Raw genomic sequence first — 17,128 nt, forward strand, 5'->3', positions numbered from 1 at the left:
TAAAAAAGTGATCCCCCCATCTCTGACTCTCTCTTTTTGCCAGCAGTTAATCACGAAGCTTAACAGAATAGTAGCGTTTTCCTTTACAAACACTTGCACTGACGACTCGTCAGAATTAACTATTTTCACTCTTGAGCTGCGCATACTAAGTCCTAAACCAAAAGCATATTACTTCACTAGACAGTGTAGGTTTGCAAAACCTCCAGACTGAAACTGCTTACCTGACTTCTTGGGACCTAATTAGGCAACTATTCAATACACTTCCCTCTCCGCCCCCACACACTTTTTGTCGCTAGTATTAATACTAGAGCAGCTGCTGCATGTCAAACCCCAGCTGGGAGAGGACATAGCCCGCGCTCAAGGAGCTCAGAGTTGGGTGCCAGAGACGAACGCCCCAACAGTTTATTATTAAACAATGACAGTAGGTGACACGCTGTGGACACGAACGCGATGTTATGGAAACCCTGAGTCTCTTCTTCTGATGAATTCTCAGAATGCAGGTAGGCTACTCCTGCCGACCCCGCCCACGTCAGGTATAAGGGTTGTGTATAGGGGCTGGGAAGTCATAATTTTGAATTCTCTCATTGTTTTATACACCTGATTAATACGAGGAAAGGCCAGAGGGTGAGGATTATATCCAAGGAGCGCATCCTACAGAAAGAAATAAGTCGTTTGAGTCGGGGTGGGGCGTAAGAAGACTTACGAGGACTTCTCTGCTGGAGAGCCGGCTTGCACCGGGCGTGGGTGCCCAGCGACTGTAAGTGCTAGGCTGGACGCTACCAGGGCAGAAGGCGGTGCTGCACCGGTCCCGCCCACTGCAGACAGGTTACACTGCCCTAAGGTGCGTCGCGTCACACCGGCTGCCCAACGCTGATTGGCTCCTTTAGGAAGTCCCACCCCCTCAGCTGTAGCGGGGCCGTGGCCGCCATCTTTGTTGATGTGTCAGCTCCGCGGGGGTTTGGGGAAGCCTCGGCGGAGAGGGCGCGGCGTCGGCCCTGTTCCCTACCGCTGTGCCCGCATCTCCTGTTCTGCCGCACCTCGCTATGGAGAAGTTGGTCCCTGAGCCGAAGCCCCAGCGGCCTCGCTAGGGGTGCGGCCCGAGGCTCGGAGAAGTGGGTGAGTGCCTGTGGGTCGCCTGGGGCGGGCCAGGGAGTCTTGGTGGCGGCGCGGCGGGGCAGCCCACCTAGCGCTCCGTCCTGCAAGTCCCACGGCAGCTCTCCGTTTGATAGGATCGGTCGGGCTCTGGGGGACGGAGTTCGTGATCCCTTTTTTCTCCCTGCCTCTCTCTCTCGGTTCCGGGTTGCCACGGGAGGTGGCGGCCGAGAGAGGTTGAACGGGGGGTCGCGAGGGCCGCGCCAGCAGAGCTGCGCTTGGAGAGCGGCGGAATTTGGGCGTATGGCCTGGTCTCCCAATGCGAACTGCCGCTCGGCCCCACCTGCTCAGCGATCTTTTTCATAGACTCGATCGCCTGTTTCTCTCTTCGTCTGTACAAGTTGACTGTGTGTGTTTTTTATGTTTACTGTTGTGGCGACTTTTTATCGTCTTCCGAACATTGCCATTACTGTGATTTTAGGTAACTTAGAGACGATTTTTTGAGATTGTGGGTATGAGATAGATAAGTTCTTGATTTTTATGTTGCCTTTTTCCGAGGACATCAAGGCATTTGATAAGTCTTGAAACTTTGGTTGGTAAGGATAATATTTCACAATTTTGTCTCTATCAAACGTGTAAAAGGTAAAGTTCTTTATACATATCCTGTAGTAGCAATCCTGGGGAACAGTGCAGGTGTGGTATTGTTATTAACAACTTATTCATGTCTTGATTTTGTTTAGAAGAAACAGGCCTGCATTCGGAGTCATAATGTCTGGATTAGAAACCGCCTCTTTCACTTGATTGTCCTCTTATCTATGGGAATTAGACGGTATAATAAAAATACGCCGTACTGTCCCAGGCATTTTGTTAGTTTTCTCCGTGCCTGTGTCATGTTCCCTTGATCCCCAGCTTTTTAATTTTTTCCAAAATGATAGGCTGGGAGTTTTTCTAAGGAAAATATGCAGTAAATCACTGAAACAGTATTTCAAGAGGTGTGCTGGTAGTCATTAAAAAAAAAAAAATTAAGTATTTAGATATGGTAGTGGGTGTAGCCTTCCTAACTACACCTTCATATTTGCAGTGTTGATCTTATGGAAAAGGTTAAATTTCTAGAAACATCGATAGTGAAACTGAACTATGCTTGCGTATAAAGAACGCTGTTCTCTGTACAGCTACTTTTCAATTCTTCATCCATCATTCATTACACAAACAGAAAACACTGTTGATTGGCCTCCTTTTTTTTTTTTTTCCATTTTTTTATGGTCTTTTCTTGTTATTTTAAATGAGGTGAAGATATTGAGTAGTTCACAAATCTTGCAGTGTAAAGAATTAAAAGTCTTTTTTTTTTTTCCCATTGTACTAGGCAAGCATGTATAATTACAGAAGAGTCTACCTGGAAATGCCTGGCTTATGTTTATATTGGTTTATTCCCTGGAAATGCGTGGATTTGTTTATATTGATTTTGTTCTTAAGACCTTGTCTAATTTAGAATACCTGCATATAAACTTGAAGGTTTCTTTAAACAGTGGAGATTTCAAAGTGTCATGGTTATTTCAGTTTTATTTATTGCTAACAAAAGGAGCGATATAGCACAGTAACCACTCTACCCTTTTATTTCTTCACCCATAAACTCAAGAGTTGTGCTTTGATGATATACAATGACAGCATATCTGATGATGATTGCTTAGTATATTTAATTTAAAAACATCTATTTACAGCTACATGCTGACATCACTGAGTGAGGATAAAGCAGTGCAGTATTCTCACTCTTGAGGGAGAGATGATAGGACGAAGCAGCCTTATTTACAGATTTAGAAAAATCATCTTTCCCTTTGAAGAATGACTCGTAATCTGCACTAGTTTTCCAAATTCATCCAACAGTTTCATATGAGAAAATCCTTAACCTGAAGTTCAGTTTTTTTTCTTTGAATAAAATTTAGTTTTTCCTTTTATGCGTTATCTCTAGCTTTAAATAACTAAAGCTGATTCTTGAATTTCTCATAAACATGTCACTGAGCTTACAGTATTGTGAATGTTGTATTTATTATTCATTTCAGGGCAACAGTGAAAGCATAGATAATTTAAATTTACAAATAATCCTCGAATCTTATATTATTTCAGACTTGTCCTTTGAACTTTATTTCTAGTTATTGAGATTTAAAAAGTCTATTTGGGCTAAGAAGTAAGCAAATGGAAAAATATTGGGGTGAAGGGGTAATAGACATGAAGCGTAAATCAAACCCAGCCTTGGTAAGTATCGATTGAATTGTGAATGTATTTGTCTTTAAGACACATGAACTGATAGTCTACTGTAAGAATGATTATGTAGTATGTGCTAATGCATAATTTAATTTTTTGGTAAACAACATCATACTAAATTAACCAAGCCCAAGCAAAAGGTAGTTTCAAAATTTAAACATTAACCAGACAGAATTCCTTAATTTAAGGCAGATTTACAAATTAATCCTTTTTTTTAAAGTTATCAGCCTTTTTGGAAAAGGAACTACAGGTCAATTTTATTTCTTCTTTTAAAAGTATTTCAGATTTGGAAACAAAAATTAACTGAAAATACTTTTCATGATTTATCAGACTCATTAAAATTCAAATGGTGAGCTCTTACATGTAGCTTTGAAATAAGATTTCTATATTAATAATTTTCTGTTTTAACACTTATTATAAAATGAGATATATAAAATTACATGGATTTAAGATACCAAACTGATCAAATGATATATAACTTGATAATGTAATATATGATGTGGCCACTTAGCCTCTTTTTCTTGGAATTTTGGTGGACCATAATTTCTCTGTTATTCTGTTACAGACTTTGGTACTATATTGGGGGGCAGGAGGATGCTGCTGCATTCATTGCCCTGAGTCTGTCTTTTTAACATCGTTTTTGTCCATGTGATATAATGCACCGTAAAATTCATTCTGCCCTGAGTCTTAGGTGCAAAGATGAATAAACCCTTACAGGAATAATTGACCTTGACCTCATATAACGTACATTTTAAACTGATGGACTAAAGGCAGCTTTTAAAATCTAGTGATATATTTCATGTTAAGGAAACAGTAAAGTTTAATTTTATCCAAAAACTTAATAAGAATGTGACTATTTTACAAAATATTTCTTCTTTTTGATTGAATTAATCTAGAATTGTTTGAAATAACCAGCTGAGTTTTTAATCTTTTAAAAGTAGAATTTGATTTGAATAAATCAAATTTGAATGAACTTCAATGTCAGATATTTTCATCATGTGAAATGGTTTTCATGTTTCTTACACAGGTTCTTTTCTGTTCTCTTATTTTATTCTATTTTTAAAAACTTCATCCAGTAAAGTGTTTGTATTTTAAAGTTAATGTCTATTAAAAATCACTTGCTTGGGGATTGTGATAGGATTATGTTGCACTATGGATGTTTTTCTGATTTAATTTATTGCTTCCGATTTTAATTGCCATTTCAGAACCTCATTAGAACTGGTCAGAAAGATTATTTTTTTGTTTATGCTGCTTTCAAAGTTAATTTGAGGAATATGTAAAAACCCTTTAGTGTACTTGTCCTTTCAAGGATGGTAAACGCTTATATTGAAGAACAGAAATGCTCTTGCTTAATGGAAATTACTTAAGTATACAGCTGGTATTATTTGAGACTCAAATGGTACAGTTTGTGATTTAAACATTTGTAGTTGTAAACAATTTGTTGAACTGCGTCAGATTTTTCTGTTGGACTTAAAAAATACTCATGTATATCATATATAGCTTCTGATGGAACACTGACAGACCTTCAAATTAAAATAATGAAACACAAAGAGTAAAAGATTTAACGTAGTTTTTATGTATTGGTCCACTATACCAGAATATAAATTCCATAAAGGAACACTGTTTTATTTACTACTCTGCTCCCAGTACATAAAACAGTGCCTGCACATAATACATGCTGAATACATATTTGGTGAATTAATATCTAGTTTGGAAATGTATTTATGACTTGGTGCTTTTGTATGAGACTTTTTTGATAACCTGTTACCAAATATCTGTGGATTGGATTCATTTGTAATTAACTGAATGAGCTTAAGCTTTTGTTGTTTATACTGCTAATTTACTGGGAAAACAAATAGTGCTAAAAGCTGTTAAAGACAGTGTTTTCATTTACATGGCTCTTGTATGGAAATGATTTCATAGAAATGTGAGTACTAACATTAAGAAATAAAGTCCAAGGTGGATAATGGTTGGCTTTAAGGCTAACAAGAAATGTTTCTTGACCAGTTGCCTGCAGCTGATGAGCTCCAGTAAGAGCGAAACCAGTTCTCACTCCACTGAAACAATTTTGAAGTGTGAATTGGTCCTGTAGTACTGTGTCAGAAACAACTCTAGAAAAAAAAAGTGCTAAATTAAGAGGAATTTTGTGACTCTGCTAAGTTTTAAATATAGTATTTTATCCTAATGAGTTATAGTTGCTAAAAGTCAAATAACCCTTTATTTTTATCTCAAAGAAGCAGCATGTATTATAATATATAATTTTAAACACTATATATGAATGTCATTTTAATTTATACAAGATCTTAATTAAAACAATCTTGTAAATAAGGGTGTAGTTTTACATCCTGCCTCTAATCTGTTTCTAGACTTATTTCATCCTCAGTAGCTTTTGATGGCATCTCCCACCCCCAGCTCCTTTCCCCTAAAAAACTTGGACAGCAGTCAAATTGGCCTATATCAGCATTGCCAGCTGGAGGCCCACAAGAGGACTCAGCTGACTGTTTTTTCCCCTGGTTAATCATGGACATAAGCTCATTGTGGCCCCTCTTCCCCCCATTCTTACATAGTTATTTAGTCTTTGGTGATGGCTTTGTTACATGTACATACATCTTCATTAACCCCTCTCCATTTCCTTTTGCATCCAATCAGTATTCATTTGAGCATCAGAAAATTAAGTTTGAAAGCTAAGTGGTTATCAGATGCCAATTTATATGAAGACTTTTCATGGGCATGTTACTGAACAAAAGTATAGAAGGGACTTGCCTTTTGAGGTTAAAGTAAGCCTTCCTAATTTATGGGAGGATAATAGTGAAACAGTCTAAGCTGAAGTAATTATAAAATCAAGTTTTTGTTTGTTTGTTTGTTTGTTTACCTAAGCGAATATTCAGCAGAATGAGACAGATTTTTATTGCTCTGTGCTGTCTTGCACATTATGAGTCTTCTTAACAACCTGGTTCCCACCCACTAAGTGCTGTTCAGCACCCCCAGATTATTGTGTAAAACCAGTAGGTCCCACCGTCATGGAGAACCACTGAACGGCACTTGCAAAAATGAGTATAAGGGCGGTAGAGAATATATTTGTTAGATTTATCAATTATTACTGTTGCTTGAGATTTAAGAAGTTTGATTCAGTTCAGAATGAGGTGCCTTCTTGTAAGTACAGAAATCGTTTAAAAGAAATGTCACAAGGAAGGCTGTGACTGTGTGCTTGATGAGTGTAAATGTGCTATATTTTTGTTTACAAGAGAGATAATTTTTGTACTTGCAATGAAGGAAAATTTGACGGGAGATGTAACATTGGAATCAGTCCTTTAAATATAATTAGGCTCTGGATAGACTAAAGGGAAGGATATTTTGGGTGGAAAATACTGTATTTGCTTTTGGATGGAAATGTTAATGTGTAAATGGAAGAATCTTGAATAGGCTATTCAGGGACTAGTGGCATATAGGGAAGTATTAGGATTTTAGGAATGTGTTGAGATAAGTCTGGAAAAGTAGTACAACTGGTTTACTGAGGAATCACAACTCAGGTACACATATGAGACTTTTTTTCCTTAACGGGTCTCCTGTCATACTGTGTAAAATGCCCCCATCTCCCCTCCGCTTCCCTCTGAAGTGTAATCCCTTAATAACGGCTTGGTTTGAGGTCATAACTTTTCTGCCACTTGATTCTAGAGAAAACATTTCAGAAATTAAGACAGGTTTCAATCATTTAAAAAACAAAAGCAACAAAAACACATTTTTCTCTCTGAATAAAGGTCGAAGCTGTTAGTTCCCAGTGGCTTAGACTGAGGAAGAGGTATAATCTGACTCTAAAGTATGTTCCCTCTCCTTTCTCTAGCTAACCGTTTTGGAGTTAGGGGAAGAAGACCAGCCATGAGGGGCAGAGTTCTCATTACCTGAACTTCTAAAGAGGGAAGAGATAACCCTGGCACCCCTCTAGTTCATCCGGTCACATTTGATGGTGGGCTCTGTGGAGATGGTGCATATAGATTTTTTAGGGGTAACATAGCTTCCTGGCCCCTTCTGCCATTGAGGACCCACTTCTTAGGGCAGCTCTTGTTCCCCTTCGACAGACCCAATGCAGTACACTCTTTGACCCCTTCTCTGGATTGGTTGACGCCCCAGGGCTATCTGACGGCACTTGCTCTTCCATTAACTCCTTGCTCCTTCACTTGGAGTTGAAGGAAAGAAAACAGAAAGGAAGAATGGAGTGTGACTGAGAAACCAACAATTCATATGTTCCAGGCATGAAATGATAAGGCCGAGGTTGGGTTGCAGGTAGGGGACAGTGACAGAAGAAAGGAAGTTATAATTGTAGGAGACATGAAGTTGGTAAAAGAATAAGAGAACAAATGAAAGGAGTCGTGACTAAGGAAAATGATACCATTGACAGAACTAAAAAGATTAGCTGGGGGTACTCAATTGTAGGAGCTATAATTATGATTTTGGGTTTAGTCATTTTGAGTGTGAGGTTATGGTGGAACATTCAATGGAAATGCCTATATTCAGGTGGAGATTTTGATAGAGCTATAGAGATAGAGCGAAGGTGAAGGTATAAATTGTTATCTGTAACTTAAGAACATGGTACTGAAAATAATTAACATAGGCATCAACTATAAGTTATTGGTTGAAGTTATCAAAGTGGATGAATTGTGGGAAGGAAAATAAAGTTGAGGACTGAAGCCCGGGGAATAAAAGCTGGATGAGAGGGTCTACAGCCATGCCACCCTGAACAAGCCCAATCCCGTCTGATCTTGGAAGCTAAGCAGGGTCAGGCCTGGCTAGTACTTGGATGGGAGACCACCTAGGAAGACCAGGTGCTGTAGATGAGAAAAAAAAAGGGATTGTAATGTAAGCTGACAAAGTCCTTGCAATCCATTGAGGTCAACCAAGGTTTGTCTTGTCTAAAAAAAAAAAAAAAGCTGAGTGAGAGGATAATAACCAATATTTGCTTAGTGCTTTTCTTTCACAAAGCATTGCACACAGACATGATTCATAAAGTTCTCAAATGATAAAGTTTCTTTTCACTTCATCTATGCTGGAGAGTCACAATGTCTTAATAGACTTACTCTCTTTTAAATAGATTATTTGCTTTCCATTAGATTTTGGTCAGCTTTGAGTTCTACTTCAGTTAATATAGCATGGACTAGTTATGATGTTTAAAACCACTTCCTTGGTTAGTTTTGAAATTGACTTCTAAATTACGATTTTGAATTACACAGCAACATGTTCACAAATTACATCTTAAAAGTGAGTTACTTTGGGGAAGCTGATGTAGGTGAATATTGCCTCTGTTTGAGAATGATTTTACTTTGTCCTAGATTTTAGAATACAGCATACTTGTGAGATCTTTTATTAACTTACTGCATTTATTTGTATTATCTAATCCAAGCCATTAATACTATTGTGGGCTTTGTCTTAGGTATAGCATATATGTGATAAGATCATTATGATAATTTCTATTTGATTGTTTGCAAATTTACAGCTAAGTAATTCATAGTATTAAGGCCAATGTTTATATTATATCAATTTATACCTAAAAGGGCTGTCTAAACTAAAAGACAAGGTATTTGACAAACAACATGGTCTTTTCCTTTCTTAGAATTATTCTTTCAGTTTTCTGCAATCCTAGAAAAATATTCCTCAAATACTAGTTTTATCCTGTCACTTCTGTGTTTTAGTTCAACAAATATTTGAGAATCTGCTGTATACTAGAAGCCCTATACTCTAATCAAGTATATACAAATTGATTATGATTTATTGTCTTTAGCAAATTCATTCTTGTGTATCATTCTGAGGATTCTACCTAACCATCTTCTTTTACCCTTTTTCACCATCTCTGACCACCACCTCCATCACAGACTGACATGAACATATATCTTTCTGTTATTCAAAAATTTAGTCTTGGTTTTGTTTTCCATAAGTACATCTTCCATTTGGAATTATTAGTTTCTGTCAAAACTATGATCTGCCCACATTTTTATCCAACCTCACATGATTCCAGTAAATTGTCTACCTCAGGGGCCCCCAACTCCCTGGCTGTGCGTGGCCTGTTAAGAACCTGGCTGCACAGCAGGAGGTGAGTGGCAGGCAAGTGAACAAAACTTCATCTGTATTTGCAGCCTCTCCCCAGTGCTAGCATCACCGCCTCAGCTCCACTTCAGATCATCAGGCATTAGATTCTCATAGGAGCACTGGTCCCTGGTGCCAAAAATGTACGGGACCGCTGATACCCCGTACATGCTTTGTTGATATCTGACAAAAGAAGTTGACAGTTCTTTTCCATCAAGATTGCTGGGATGTTTATATTTATCTATCTCAGGTTAATTTTTGAAGTTGACTTATTTTCAGGAAATAGCTAGAGAATAACCGTCATGAATAGCGTACGAATGTAGTCTACCATTATTGAATTAGTTTTGTAAATGTTGCTCTTATGACCTAGGCAGTGCATATGGTCTCCATTCGAGTTGCACTGAACATGGTTTATTCTTGATGAGCAGCATATTTGGAAATCCCCATGGTACCTCCTGGATTTCTGCCAGGACGAAAAATGAATTTCTGTCAGGGATCCTTTACACTCTTCTTTCAGCTCAGCTCTAGGTGTCTGGGCTCTAGGTAGCTGTGTTTTGTTATTGGTAGCCATGTTTTGTTATTGTTTAGTTTTCCTTCTCAGTAAATTTGTGTCATCGTTAGTATGCATTGTTTTGTTATCTTGGTTTATAATTTTTCTTCTGATGTTTTCACTGCTGTCCTATTTCCCCACTATTTTATAGATTTTTAAGAAAGTCATTTTCTTCTCATGGAGCCAAAGGAATTCTAGCTAAACAATTCTTTGGCACTAATCTTCCAGTTACTAGTATTTGTAGGACCCTACTGGTTGTGGCACCCTTGGATTGCTGTCCTATTCTTTTTTTTTTTTTCTTAATGAATGGCTTTTGAAAGAACTGTTAGTGGTAAAATTTGTGTCCTTAGTTATTCCACATCATAGAATATGTGCAAGTATATATGTTCTTGGTTTAAAAAAAACTTTTATTTCGATGTTTTGACTTTCTTAGATGTAAAACGAAGATCAGGAACAGATTGGAAGAAATGCAGAGTGAATTGGTGCCATTCAGCATGTCAGAGACAGTGCACATAGACTCCATTTCCTCAGATAAAAATATTGGGAAGACATCTGAATTAAAGGAAGATTCATGCAACTCATTTTCTGTTGATGAAAGCAGTAGCTTAGACAATGAATCTAAACTGTTGTCATTAAACTTTGATAAAACTTTATGTCATCCTAATGAACACAGTAGTCAAACCGAAGCACAGGAAAATTATGTTCCAGATCATGGTGGAGGAGAGGATTCCTGTGCTAAAGCAGACATATGCCCAGAAAATTCTGAACAAATAGCTAATTTTCCTGGTGGAGATTTTACGAAGCAAGTTTTGAAAACAAATGAAACAGAACAGACAGTAACTCAAATATTGGCGGAATTGAGGTCATCTACATTTACAGAAGCAGCTAGTCAAAAGATGTATTCTGAGAGTCCCTATGATACAGACTGCACCAAGAAACTTATTTCAAAAATAAAGAATGTTTCAGCATCAGAGGATTTGTTGGAAGAAATAGAATCTGAGCTCTTATCGACGGATTTTGCAGAACACCGAGTACCAAATGGAATGAATAAGGGAGAACATGCATTAATTATGTTTGAAAAGTGTGTGCAAGATAAGTATTTGCAGCAGGAACACACCATAAGGAAGTAAGTTTTTTATTCTTTTAGGTTATTTTTTTCCACAGAGATTAAAAATAGCATTTTTTAAAGGAAGGTAATCATCTTGTGCACTTTAAATTTCGCAGTAGAGCCATGCACATTATAGTTAATCAGAAAATATGTATTTACTGAATGAACAAATGTCAAGTTTGTCCAGTTATTTAATATGTCTTTGTTTTAATATTATGGTATTTTTTTCATTATTTTAGAAATAGGTACGCGTCAGTGGTTTTATATATATTATATGTCATACAATTAGCATTTATAAATTATACATATAAAGTCAATATTTTAATATGATTCAAAATTTGTTTTACATGACTTAATATATTAAGTCTAAAGGAATATTTTATAAATAGCATAAGTTCATTAAGATCTAGAGATATTTCTAAAGACAACTCAAATTTTTTAGTTTTAAAAGAATGGAGCATAATATTGTCAAAACTATGAGAAATTCAAAAGGAAATGAGAAGTCATAAAATTCAAAAAAGTAGTCTTAAAATCCCCGTTATAAATTCATAGGTTTAAAAAATTAAAATTTAGAGAACAGAAGAATTGGTTGATTATCATTCAGTAAATAAAGAACATGGTTATTTTTAGACTTCTTGGATTCATGAATTTCTGTTTTAACTAGTTTAATTTCACTTGATCTTTTTCTAATAGTATTATATTACCCCATGTTTTTATTCTAGATTTATATGCGTAAGTGATGCATATGTTTAGGTACTCTTTTATAACCTCTAAGAAAGGAAAATAAAACATACTAGCCTTCGCTAAAATACAGACTGATTCTCTTTTTAAAAAACAGTACTTTAAACAAAATTCAGAATAAGAGGTGTGTGTGTAGAGAAAGGAGAAGAAGTCTCCATACCAGAGGAGGAGGAAAAAATTCATTATCCAAATATTGCTGGATATGTAGTTGGCTTTTAATGATCAATTTGCTTCTAGTCTTTTTTTCGCAGATTTTCTTGCTCAGTGGATCAGTCTTCCCAAAACCAGCTCGTCTTTATTGGTTTATCCAATAAACTTTAATCTCTTAGCATCCAGAACCCTCCTTTTTTTCCCCTGTTTTTAATTTTAATTTTAAATTTTGATGAAATACATATAAAATTTACCGTCTTAACCATTTTTAAGTGTATTATATAGTAGTGTTAACTGCATTATATTCCCATTGTAGTGCATCTGATTTCCACAGCCTTTTCATGCAAATCTGAAACTATGATACAAATAACATACAAAATATGTTAATAACTGCTTATGTTATCAGTAAGGCTTCCAGTCAGTGGTAGGCTATTAGTAGTTAAGTTTTGGGGGATTCAAAAGTTATACATGATTATCAAGTGTTCAGGGTTTAACTGTACTTTGTTTCTAAGAGTTTGACTGTTCTTGATGCTTCATATAAATGAAATTATACAGTAATTTGCCTCTTTGTGACTGGCTTATTTCACTTAGCAGATGTCCTCAAGGTTTATCCATGTTGTAGCATGTGTCAGAATTTCCTTCCTTTTTCAAGGCTGAATAATATTCCATAGATACCACATTTTGTTTATCCATTTGTTCATCAGTGGGCATTTGGGTTGCCTCCACCTTTTGACTATTGTTAATAATGCTGCTGTGAACACGGGTGTACAAATATCTCTTGAGACTCTAAGGCCTTCTTAATACTACCCTAAAACTAATGGCTGCTATTCCTACTCATGTTCTTACTGGAATGCTGCTATTATAAATAAATTATATGACTTCGTACTTGAACCATCAGTGTTTCTGCCATTCTTGCTTTTTAGGGTAACTTTCTCATTTTCTTGCTCTCTATTCTTTTAGACCTTCCCTTTGAGATTATCCCTGATGCCTTTTCCCACTTTTCTTAGATCCAGACTCTTAATCACTTTCATGCCTCTCTCATAAAATATAAGATGTTGTACATTTAATAATAATAATAGCAAAAAATTATGTACTGTTAATTACGAGACCAGCACTTTATATATATTAACTCATAGAATCCTTACAGCATCCCTATGTGGTATGAACTGATGAGGTACCTGAAGCACAGAGATTAAGCAGTTTGTTCAAGGTCACATGCTAGTAAATGGCAAAGTTAAAATCTAAGCCTAATTAGTCTGGCTTCAGAGAATTTTTAATGTTGTCTGAAATGAACTAGTTACAAGTTGTTAATTTTCTACTATATTACTAATATTTTTAGCCACATTTATTCCTATGTTTTACTCCATTCTGTCTGAACAGTGGAAGCACAGTGGACTGAGGTAAGCACAGTTCTGGTCAGAAGCCAAGAGTTGGAAGATTCCCACTGCCACTTGCAAGCTCTGTTTCACTGGCCAAATCAACCTCTCTTGAATCAAAGATTTTTTATCAAATGAGGAGGATGATGCTTAGTTGATGGAATTGTTTCATGGATGTTAAGGCATTATAAAAATGTTGGCTACTGTCATTTGAATTCTAAGTTTATCTTCTGTTACACACATAATATTTTAAATTTCAAGTATGTCATGACTCAGGTTAACTCTAAAACGGCTAATTTTTTCTCCTTCATTTAATTTTCTGTAAAGATAACTGCCTTTCAGTTCCTTTAGCTTAAATATATCTAAGCTAAAGGATGTATCTATTTCCAAATGTCTTTGTTTATACATCAATTCTCCTATTTTGTAATAGCAATATTATTGTCCAAGGTCCCAACCAGAATTGTTAATTAAGAACAGCTCGTCTATAGGATGTGCGTTTGGCATGTAATAATGACAATTTGAGGGCTTGCTATTCTTCTTCCCTAAATTGTTTACTTATGAACTATACCCAGAATTCTTGTGTTTCTGCAACATACTGAGTATACACCTTAATCATATAAGTAGTCAAAGTTAAACCACTGTGACAAAAAAGGTTTGAATAACTTGCTTTCCTAGATATTTGCAGGACTTACTACCTGACATTTTATTATGTATCTAGTTGTTTATTTTATTATTCTCCCTTAGAATGTAAGCTCCATGTGGGCAGGGACAGTTTGCTGATGTATTCTTAACACAGAGCATTAGGTACCCAGGAAGCATTTGCTGAGTGAATGAGAGATCTTCAAAGTAGAAAATGGAAAAACCTGCGCTATGGAAGTAGACTTGGGTCTAAATCTCAGTTCATCCACTTACTAACTGAATGACCTAGAACAAATTCTAGGCTTCAGTTTTTTTATTCACAAAACGTAATAATTCATAGATATTAATTTCATAGACTTGAATGTTAAATGAAATAATGCACTTAAACTTAGCAAGTAGTAATTGTGCAATGAATGTTAAGTAATAGCTGTTAATCTTAAAATATCAGCTGTTAACCTTCTTAGGTATCTTATAGTTCTAAGTACTTTGCAGGTAATTTTTAAGATTTTGTTTATATTTTTCTAGAGTACTGAAAATGAAACTTCTGTTTAAACTTTTATTTTGCATTGGCTACTCTTCTCTATTAGAATATCATTTAAATATCCTTAAAATCTAAAGCAGGATTTCTTAACCTCAGCACTATTGGCATGTGGGAGCAGGTCATTCTTTGTTGTTGGTGTGCTGTCCTATCTGTTGAAGGATGTTTAGTAGCATTCCTGGCCTGCACCCACAAGAGGCCAGTAGTAACGCCCACCCCTTTTGTGGCAACCAGAAATGTATCCAGACAAATGCCTGGAGGAGTAGAATTGCCCCTGGTTGAGAACTACTAACTGATCTGAAGGGATTCAAGTGCTGAAGGGATGAAGTGCATAACTGAGATGCCCAAAGACATAAAAGAGTATGGTTTTTTTAACCCGATTATATTTCACTTGATTTGAAATATACAAATTTGTCAAAAAAAGTTAATACTTAGACTGGCAGAAGAATGTATTGCAAAGTAGAATGTATCATTACAAAAGGATTACTTAGGAATGTGAATTTATTAATCATAAATATCTATAATCTAATCTGCAAACATTATATTCCACATCTCTTTTTAAAATTGTTTTACTTATACTGCCCTTTGTATATTTAGGTTAATTAAAGAAAATAAAAAGCATCAGGAGCTCATCTTAGACATTTGTTCAGAAAAAGACAATTTAAGAGAAGAACTAAAAAAAAGAACAGAAACGGAAAAGCAGCATATGAACACAATTAAACAGGTAAAAAAGACAGTCTTTTTAAAAACTGTATTTCAGGTTGCCAGATGGGAGCGGGGTTGGATAGATGAGTGAAATAGGTAAAGAGATTAAGAGGTGCCAGTTATAAAACAGTCATGGGGATGTAAGATACAGCAAAGAGAATATAGCCATTAATACTGTAATAACTGAATATGGTGTCAGTTGGGTACTAGACTTATCGAGGTGATCATTTCATAAGTTATATAAATGTCTAATCACCATGTTGTATACCTGAAACTAATATAATATTGTATGTCAACTGTAATTGAAAAATCTTTTTTAATTTAAAAAAGGACTATATTTTATAAAATAAATACATTCTTGAAAATTTTTATATAAGTTGAAGTTCTGTAAGTTAAATTATATTTTAAATGCAGAGGATTGCTTGGTATATAAAGCATTCTCTTATGAAGTGGGAATTGTAGCCTGATTTTTTCTTTTATGTAAATTTACATTTTTATATGCTATATGTGACTATATTCTGTATGTAACAAATCTGAGAAGAAAATACAATTTGATTTGGCAGTAAAATAGACCTTTTTACCCATTTAAGTCAGAAACAAACATCAGAATATTTATAACTGTCAGAATATTTTTAAGCTTATAGTTTAATATGATTCCAATATAGTACTTTGTGAACTATACTGGGGAGACTGGCTCTCCTATTTCAGATTATCTGGCTAGGTGGCTTCCCTAGCCTTTTCTCTCTTCCCCTCCCCTCCCACTGTGATACATGGATCAATAAAGTGAATATTCAGACTGGTATCTTTCACAGAAAGCTATATAATGAAAATAACAGTAAACAGTAAGTAATCTATAATAAAAAATTAGACCAAGTTTCGCCTGCTCATGCCTTGGTATGTTTATACTTAATGCACCTTTACATAGTTGGAAAGTGACTATTTGTAAAATTTTACATATTTATTCCTGATTGTTATGTGCTATAGGGCCACCACATACATATAAACAAAACTTAGAATTTTAAAGTGTGAGAAAACCTTAATAATAGGCTGAATCTGTATTTCAGTAGGCGTATCACTGCTAGTGATCAGCCACTTCAAACTGAATAGATGGGAGAGACTAAGAGCTGTTCTTTTCACAGGCTTGTCAGTGGTTATGTCTTTTTAAAAGAGAAAATTGGATTCATCTTTCTTTTGCTAGCCAGTATAGCAGGATTTTCTTCTTTAATTTTATCTCCAAATCTGCACCATTTAATATGACAGCCACTAGCCACATATAGCTATTGAGCACTCGAAAGGTGTCTAGTCCAAATTATAAGGTGCTGTAAGTATAAAATGCACACTTAATTTTGAAGACTTATTACCAAAAAAAGTAAAACAGCTCCACTTTTTATGTTGATTGTGTATCGAAGTGGTATTTTTAATATATTGGGTTTAATAAAACATTTCATATTTATTTGTGCCTTTTAAAATGTGGCTACCAGAACATTTAAATTATCCATGTGACTCGTATTTCAATTGGACAGTGTTGCTCTAGATAATTTTGTCATAAGGAAAATTAGTACACGTGTACTATAAGCTAACATTTAGGGATTTTTTTACAGCTTTGTTGAGATATTCATATACCATATAATTCATCTCATTTCGAATGTCCAATTCAATGGTATTTAGTTGTGTAATGTTTATTACAATTTTAGGATATTTTATCCCCCAAAAAGAAAGCCTGAACCCATTAGTAGTCACTTCTCATTTCTCTCCAACCCTCTCCTCTTCTTCCCTTCAGCCCTAGGGAACAACTAACTTATCTACTTTCGGTCTCTATCTATCTGCCTATTCTGAACATTTTTTATAAATGAAATCATGTAATATGTGGCCTTTTTGTGTCAGGCTTCTTTGCA

The 17,128-nt window shown here is 35.7% G+C and overlaps 1 protein-coding gene and 1 non-coding gene across 2 annotated transcripts in view; both read left to right on the plus strand.

Moving 5' to 3' along the window:
* The first annotated feature begins 915 nt into the window (after window positions 1-915).
* The window catches only part of CCDC186 (coiled-coil domain containing 186), a 43,135-nt gene continuing 26,922 nt past the window's right edge, over window positions 916-17,128 (plus strand). The window contains exons 1-3 of the mRNA XM_006920845.3: window positions 916-1,116; window positions 10,410-11,102; window positions 15,126-15,252. Coding sequence (XP_006920907.1) covers window positions 10,444-11,102; window positions 15,126-15,252 — 786 coding nt within the window. The 5' untranslated portion in view covers window positions 916-1,116; window positions 10,410-10,443. The remainder of the gene's footprint in view (window positions 1,117-10,409; window positions 11,103-15,125; window positions 15,253-17,128) is intronic.
* Window positions 8,065-8,183, plus strand: LOC112470165. The gene has a single exon (XR_003042871.1). It is a non-coding gene; the product is annotated as a 5S ribosomal RNA (ribosomal RNA).

The sequence above is a fragment of the Pteropus alecto genome, unplaced genomic scaffold, assembly GCF_000325575.1.
Source record: "Pteropus alecto unplaced genomic scaffold, ASM32557v1 scaffold177, whole genome shotgun sequence".
NCBI classification, from domain to species: Eukaryota; Metazoa; Chordata; class Mammalia; order Chiroptera; family Pteropodidae; genus Pteropus; species Pteropus alecto.